Source organism: Lactuca serriola, chromosome 8 (genome assembly GCF_051521515.1).
Source record: "Lactuca serriola cultivar US96UC23 chromosome 8, Lser_US96UC23_V15, whole genome shotgun sequence".
In the NCBI taxonomy this organism is placed as follows: Eukaryota; Viridiplantae; Streptophyta; class Magnoliopsida; order Asterales; family Asteraceae; genus Lactuca; species Lactuca serriola.
This window is the reverse complement of record NC_136415.1, coordinates 106,602,533-106,611,298: the sequence shown is the minus strand read 5'-3', so window position 1 is coordinate 106,611,298 and position 8,766 is coordinate 106,602,533. Positions and strand designations below refer to the sequence as shown.

General features: G+C 30.9%; 1 protein-coding gene across 1 annotated transcript; it reads right to left on the bottom strand.

The window, feature by feature from the left end:
• Positions 1 to 252: 252 nt before the first annotated feature.
• LOC145066370 (lupeol synthase-like) lies at positions 253 to 8,356 on the bottom strand. The gene is made up of 18 exons (XM_079013603.1): positions 7,884 to 8,356; positions 5,423 to 5,614; positions 5,150 to 5,239; positions 4,856 to 5,056; positions 4,507 to 4,591; positions 3,801 to 3,967; positions 3,526 to 3,714; positions 3,337 to 3,450; positions 3,116 to 3,235; positions 2,220 to 2,342; positions 2,027 to 2,125; positions 1,856 to 1,912; positions 1,707 to 1,753; positions 1,481 to 1,624; positions 951 to 1,128; positions 787 to 867; positions 558 to 641; positions 253 to 456 (listed from the first exon to the last, which is right to left on the bottom strand). The coding sequence occupies exons 1-18, from the start codon at positions 8,082 to 8,084 to the stop codon at positions 346 to 348; spliced, it is 2,283 nt and encodes a 760-aa protein (XP_078869729.1). The 5' UTR covers positions 8,085 to 8,356; the 3' UTR covers positions 253 to 345.
• Positions 8,357 to 8,766: the final 410 nt, after the last annotated feature.

Below are 8,766 nucleotides of genomic sequence, written 5' to 3'. Positions count from 1 at the left end.
AGATAACCACCTTGCTCGAGCTGAAACTTCAAGTTGAAAGTTAATTCAATGATGCCAATGCCTAGAAAGTATTTTCCTTATGCTTTTTACTCCTTTTCACATAATCTAATCAGATGAACTGATATTGCACCATTTATAGTTACTTTGCATCAATTTCTTTCTATGTAGTTTAAAAAGTTCTGCTTGTATTTGTAATGACCCTAAGCATCATAACATTAATGACTAATGAGTGACATAATGAACACACATCCATAATTAACAATTTAACATATAGATTAGTATATTGATCCCACTGTATAGATCTCGTGTTATAGTTTATTATTCCTTATATTACATGAAAAGTTTTCATACATTTTGAACAATACGCCCATACTCACCAAGTGCCCATATTGGGAAAATATTTCTATATGATGAATAATTGAGGTTACAGTTCTTCATGAATACTCCTGTGATTTCCTGTAATTTACAGAAAATATGTTTAAAAGGCTTCAATCATTTGAAAATATAAATTGCAAAATAATTGTGAAGTTCAAGAATAAAAATCATCGATAAGAAACCTGTTGAGGAAAGTCTCCTTCTTCCATTTGTGAATTGATGAGAAGTCGTATTCCATTAGTTATTGGTGTAGGATCAATTTCAGCCTAACAATAATAAAAAATGATATATAATGAATTGATGAAAAATAAGTCAATAATGGCTTTCATCTATAGAGAAGAAAGTTCAAGTTTTGATGTATTTTATATCATGAAAATTAAGTCAATATTAGTCATAGCATGAGTAATAAACCTGTCCAGCTTTAATAAGTGATATCAAAGCCCAAGATGTATGTACTAAATTCGACCGGTTTCCCTCTAAATTCGTATACACCTATACAAAGTGTAGAAAAAGGAAAATTTTAGAACAATTCGATCTTTAATGAAGAAAACCATATATAGATGATTTCATATTACCTTGTTTGAGCTTGAAAGATAACTCTCTCCCCATCCACCATCTGGAAGTTGTTTGGATAAGAGAAATTTGCAAGCTTTTTGAAGGGTGGGACTGTTATGATAGTTCTTCCCACAAGCTACTAGTGCATCTACTGCAAACCATGTCCCATAGGTGTAGCAAATTCCCCAACAACCATACCTACACAAATTTCAGTCATATAAATAATGTTTCTTCTACTCATAAAAGTAATTTAAGGGCCTATTTGGAAGGATTGAGTGAAATCATAAGAGAATATGTGAACAATGTAATGGAAGGAACAAGTTAATGTAATGGATCATTACATTTTATTGTCATGTTTGGTTGGTTGGAAAGAATAGAATGATTGATTTATTCAAACAAGTTATTTGTTATGTATTAATAGAAAGCTAAATGAAATTAAAGTGATAAATAAAGAAAAAAAATGTTATTTTATAAAAACTGACTTTAATTAAATAAATTGCATATAATACAAAATTTTGAAGGTGGTCAACCAAAGTAGTACACAACATACCATGAGCCATCACTTTCTTGTATGTCTTCGACGTACTTCACTGCTTTTGAAATACAATATTCGATCTCCTTGGTTCTATGTCCAGGGTGCAACTTCTTGAAGAGTGTCAAACCTTGGACTGCAGATGAAGTGCATTCCACATACCTAAAAAACATAACATATACTTCTTAAAACTAGAACAACAAAATATAATAATCACACTAAGTGGTTAAGGATAAAATCTTACTCTCGTTCAATCAACACATCTTCAAAAAATTCAGTCGGATTGAATTTCTGAAATCCATATTAAACATAGACGAATGTTATCAAAACTTTTTAATCCTTTTTTTTTCTTGAGGTGATATATAGTTTCAAATGGCAGAAATGTATATGTACCTCCAACCAAGCATATGCCCTTTGTGGTTCCCAAGCTGGAAATCCACCATTTTCACTCTAAATTTCAATTTAAAGAACACTAAATCAGTGTGAGAATATTCAATATAATAACATATACCAAAATAAAATTTGTCAACCCCAAGTATGTACATAACACTCTTGCCCGCATACCTGTAATGAAAGAATAACATTGACAGCATCGTAGAGACGCTCGGTTTCAAGTTTTTCGCCTACAAGTTCTGGGCTCATTTGGGAGTACAAAAGTGCAACCTATAAAAGGCTTGATTATAAAAATAAAACAAAAAATTCCAATACAATTTTTTAAACTTTTAGAAGTTGACATAATTAAATAATAAATACAGACCTTTAAGCCTTCTGCTGTACAATCAGAAACTTGCCAACCATGGTCTTGTATGGAAAACGTCCATGCACCTTTAGAAGTGTGTCTATACATTTTACTAAAATCTCCAGGGGGGTTATCACGAACCTAAAATGAAAATATACACAATTTCTTTTTAGTTTTGTTAGGCAAATTTCAGAAAACCCCTTATATGTTCAATATTTTATCTAAAAAGCCATTAAGTTTTTTGGTTTATTTATTTTTATTTTTTAGATTTTTTAGTCATTTAAGCCATTAATATCTACTAAAATCAGTATCAAGTTACAAATACTTACATTGACACAAATCACAATCAAACCCAATTGAAAAAATAGTCTAGTACAAAACAGCCAACTGTTCACTCTAGGGCTATGTTTGGTAGACTAGCTAAAAAGTTAGTTGGTAGCTGGAAAATTAGTTGATAACTAAGAAGCTAGCTGATAAAAAATAATGTTTGATAAAACTAATTGATAAACTAGCTGGAAGATATAAAATGATATAAAAATGTATTTTAGAATAATGAGTTTCTTATAATTAATTAATGGTATATTTCGAAGAATTGTAGAAAGACTTTTGAAAAGCTAGATAAATTATATTTTTAAAAAGTTAGCTTATAAACTACTTTTTGGTTTGTCATACATGACAACTTAGTTGTGGCGCGCAAAATGGGTAGGTAAATAATGCTAAATGAAAAAATAAAATCAAATTACCAGTGTTTTTTCGACAAAAAAAAAAAAAAAAAAAAAAAAAAAAAAAAAAAAAAAAACACTTTTGGAATGTTTTTCAAGTAAAAAGCTGAAAATGTGTAAGGGCATTTTTTTGATTTTCTCTCAAGTTTCTTTCTAGATTTTGCTTATGTTTAAAAGTTTTCTGCCAATTACCTGTGATGCTTTTACAAACTCGTGTGCTTTTTTAAGAGTCTGGCCGTACTCCTCTACTAGATTACTTGAAAAAATGGCTTGAATAGCAAAGGCTGCATCCCACATTTGACATCCAAAACTCTACAAAAAAAAATGCATATTTAACATATAGATAATATATTCAGATGAAAAATAAAAACAAACCTGACCAAAGAATACTATGTTAATTAGTATGAAAATACCTGCATCTTCATCCCATCCTCAGCAACCCAAAAGTAATCAGGAATTCTTGCAAGATGACGCTTATATGCATCACTATTTGGATCTTCCACCCATGTTGCAATCAAGCATAATACCTTGTAAAATGATTTCCATGTGTTACAAGTGCGAAAGTAACTCTAGTAAGAGTGCTTATATTGAAAACTTAATACCTTTTCCACACATCCAATGCAAAGATATCTACTACTCTTATCTTCATAGTGAACATGCTCCATTGCAACTTTTTGTGCCTTTTCTCGTAGTGTGGAAAATGGCCGACGAGTTAAGATAGGTTCAACAACATTATGAAGTGTGGCCCATACCATATCTTGAACAAAAGGGTGTGGATAATACAGATCTTCCTGAATTTTGACATAATCCATACATGATGTTTTGTATACTTTTGGAAATTTGCAAAGTGTTTTAAATTCAAGATAGACTAACGAACCTTTGCACAAGTATTTCGTGCTTTATTCCAATTAATTTCATCATAAGGGTTCGTATAAAGCTCTTGCCTTAGTGAGTGAACCAACTTTGTTATTCTTCCCACAAATCTTTTGCCATATAAGTACGACATGGGCATGTACACTAAGCGACAGTAACACAACATTTTGCCTGTGTTTTGTACAATAAGACATTATTTAACAAATTTTTGCATAACTCTTTGATAAAACACAAATATTGAAAGCTTTAATGCGTTTTATCATAAGTTGACACTGTATGAGTTAAGCTTAATAATAAGATTGTAATATTCAGCTTTGGTGACATAAAACAATGTCGAGTGACTAATGTGTACATAATATGGAGGTGGGGGATCCTTTTTAATAGTTTCCGCTCAACATAAAATTAAGAGTAAATTACATATTTTCTCCCTACGTTTTACTCAAAATTGCAACTTCAGTCCAAGTTTTGAAAAATTTCCACTGCTGTTCTTTAAGTTCACATTTCGTTATTACGGTCCCATAGCAAGTTGTATCTGAATTTTGAAGTCATTTTATACAGTCTAAGGACTATATCCGCAACGAAATGAAAACGTAAGCACCATTTGAAATTTTGAATTGAACTTGTGATTTGTGGTAAAACAAAATAACCAAATTTGTAATTAACTCGAAAATTAACCTAGAATTAGGTCAAATGAGTAAAAGAAAACCAACCTGGATGAACCGGGAAAAACTTAGGGAGCAGCCAAAATTCGGGTGGCATGGGATTACAGCCTCCCCACTCATATACTCCAAGTATCTACAAAAGACATTGTACTTATTTTATTTCATTTTACTTTTATCTATTGCAATAAATGCACACAAAATGTTAGTGTACCCAACATCGATGTCACATGGTTTTATAAATATCTTTATATGTGGAGTCCCATATTAACTCTGAAAACATCTTCTTTTAGGAAGAAGAAGACTCCGACATATGTAGACACTTATAGGACTGTATTGCACAGATGATGTGATGACACAAAGTTTGTATGTTAATTTTTCATGTAACAAGTATACAGACCGTGAGCCAAAACTTTCCCCACGAAGGAATCCCAACTGCACCACCATGGTCAAGGATCCATTTACGGCCTTTAACCACTGCCATGTCCTCTGCAACACTGTTGGCTTCTTCTCCAAGCATTCTCAATGTAATGTAACTAAGTACTGATCCAAACATTGTGCTGTGTCCCTCTATATGTAATCCCCAGCCTCCATCTTCATTCTTAAATCAACAATCACCCCGAAAAAAAAATATATAAATTGTCACATATATTAGAAAAAAATAGATGAATTAATCTTGGTAATATATGTATACCTGATGATTGTATATGTAGCGTTTGATTTCTAGCTGATGTGCAGGTGTTAGAATATCATTCATGGCTCCAGTCACATACAGTGCTATCACCTGTGTCAATAAACATATTACTAAACCATGTAAAAAAAACAGCCTTAAATATGGAGTGTTAATGGTTAAATTGGTAGTTATTGAGAGAATAGATTTAAATTTTGTCTAATTTTTAAAGAAAAAATGACTGAATTTGTTTTTTTTTTTTTTCTTTAAAAAGATAATAATTAATTAGTTAATTACCAGTGGAGGAAGGAAGAACAAAGGCCCAGCAGACTCAGCAGGCCAATGGCCATCATGGGCTTGAATAGTAGAGTAGAAGCTAATGGCTCTTCGGAGTGTAGTTGTAACAGCGTCATTTGATACTTCTTCTGTTTCATTCAATTTTATTGCTTTCGGTATTTCATTTTCATCTATTGCATTCTCCTTTCTTAGCTGTCAGTTCACAAAACAACATACTTTTAAGTTTGTAACAAAAAGTAGAAGATTTTGCGAAATGAAGAGTCGGATAAAAAGTTAAATCATATATTTTTTTAACAGGGCATGATAATTGAAATATTAAATTGACATAGTAATACTTACTCTTTTTTTTTTTTTTTTTTTTTTTTTTTTTTTTTTTTTTTTTTAAATTTGCCTAGTGGGTTGGTTACTTAAAAAATAGAAAAAAATAAACTAAAAATTACGAAAGAAGTTAAAATTATGTATTGTACATGGTCTCACCGGAAAACGCATTGTGGAAAAACAACGGTTATGAACGATAGTCGCTAATAACAATTTCTAACTTTCATTTATTAGGAATTTTTTTTGCTTAATTTCTATAAAAAAAATATTTACATATTATTTAAATATATTTTATTTATAAACATATTTTTTTAAAAGGAAGTAATTCATACATAAGAATTTTTCTCTATACACAACAATTTAAGTTTTATAAAATTATACAAGACAACATTTTAAATCACAAATTATTATGTATTATTATGTATTAAAAAAAAAATCCTTGTATGTATGAATTTAAATAGTCTCGCTTACATACATCTTATTCTATTCATATATCTACCTATTTTGTTTCAAACAACAGGACATCAATCTAATAACCATATGAAAAAGACCTTTTGATAATTATAAGTATTCCTTGAAATTTCATTAAACTTTTTTTTTTTTCTGTTACACAATAAATATTAAGGTACAATAAATCATGGATATTAATTACTGATCGTTATTGGGCCTTTTGCGTATGGTTGACACGTATGGGTTACAATTATTTTTAAGTTATTGTTTGACAAAATGAAAAGTATAGGGTAACTAGGGGTTCGAAGAAATTAACTGTTTGTAATTTTGAACGAACAATCAACTTAAAACAAACAAATTTATATTCGATATTCAATGGTAACTGGATTACATCAGTTTCAATATTTCAATATCCATGTTGGATTAGTCGGATCTTGGATGAAAATCCATATTCAATTAGTGGGATCGATGCAATCCAACTGAATTCCAATTATCACTCAACTGGATATCTAACTAATATCCCATTATCGTCTAATTAGATCTATCTTGTTGTCGTCCAATTGATCAGTTCAATTATCACCCACTTGATTAATTCAATAATACTATCTAATAATATTATTGGACGCCTGGATGATCTGATTGAGAATTAAAAGTATCACAAATTGGATGAGAACTAGATAACCAACAGTAAATATTCACACAGATAAAATTGATCGAATCTATTATTTAAATAGATTGTTTCGGTTGATTTTAGTATATTTCAATTCATTGGACTGGATCGGACTACAATATCCAACATCCAATTGAAACATATCGGTTCCATAAAAAACATTAGATATCCAATGATAAGGACCCATAAGGTAACCAATTACTCGGATGAAAATGGTAACTATTTAAAATTTGTCAATAAGTTGGATTTATCCGTTTACTTTTTATTTAAAAAATAAAAAAGATTTAAAATAATAAAACACACTTTTAGTAAATAATTTAAATGCGTATAAACATTTCAATATATTTTAATTTTTTCTTTTTAGTTCATCTTAATTGACTCATTACATCCATATGCAATAAGATATAACGAATCTCAACCTCTCAAAATTCAGAAACTAAAATACATCAAATTATATCATTGTCACGAGGTTCTCCGAATGCAACACACCAATATTTATGAGGTGGAGGCAAACCACCCAACCATAACCATAAATACTAAAACGGGGTAGCTAACGCGCGTGTGTCATTTTTGTGAATAGACTTGGTTCCGATTGTGTGGATCTCTTAATTTCAAGGTGTTTTAGGATAAAGTTTCAAACTATTCGAGTCGGGTGCCATGATCAGTATGATCCATGCTTACCATGTTAGTATATGCATGATAATTATATTGATAAAATGGTCCTGACTCTATATCATTAACTCGTAGCACACAACTAATCATAAAATAAGGGTTGTTTAATAATTATTGATTGAATCAGATCTCTTTGAGTCAAATTCAACATTTTATCAGACCGAGTAAGAGACATATATCATAGGTTGTAGGACTGAATCATCGGATAAGAAACCTCACAAAGTCACTCGGTCTATTACCTAACTGGGTAAGAGAAATATCAAAGAGCCCTAAATGTTAATAATACGTACTTTTTCTTTTGTAAATATGTCTAAAAAATTTTGCAATAGATAGAAAACCTATCGGACTTACTTGAGTACGCATTAACAAGTCGGCACTTTGTTTGAATTGAAAACGATTAAGTTTGAAGTGAAGACGCATCTTCTCGATCTCAGTACGTTCCTCTTCGGTTCCTGCATCCGGATCAAACTCCCAGTGTTGGCGGCCAACATGGTTGTTGGTGGTGGTCAGCCACTCATCATCACCACCTTCTGCTATTTTCAGCTTCCACATACTTTCTGCTTCAAAATTTCCTTAATCAGTAATCAGCATGCATGCACCATATTACTTATGTTTTGTAGAAATAACCACTAGTTGTTGCTTTTATCATTTTATCAACATGTTGCTAACAAGAAGAAAGCCAACAACGATTTGGTTTTCCTCGTACATACACATAAGAATAAACCTTAATTTATAACTAATATGGTAACCCTTGTAAACAAGATGAATTTGATTTATAACTAATATGCCAGCCCTACTGAACAAGATGAATATTGGGCAGTTTATATAGACAGGGGATGGGGTCATGGGGTAGGAGGAATTTTTTACTTTTTTATTAATTTTAATTTTTTCTTTTTGGGGGATGTGAAGGAACGTGAAGCATGATGCAAATGCATAGAGAGTGCAAAATGAGCATTCTGTGTACGAAATTTTTTGCAGATAAGCCATGTGACCGGTAGTACTCGATCATAAACCGCTTTGACATGCCACTTTCACCAAAATTATAACTTTTATTAAATCGCTTAACATATTATTATATACATCTAATTTAAAATGAAAAATGAACATAATAATTTATGGGTTTTAAAATTTGGTCACAACACTTTTCTATATCTGTAATTTTGGTATACATAATTTTTGGGTTTTATGCTTGGCCGTCATAGCTTTTAATATTTGCTGTTTTGGTCCCCAGAGT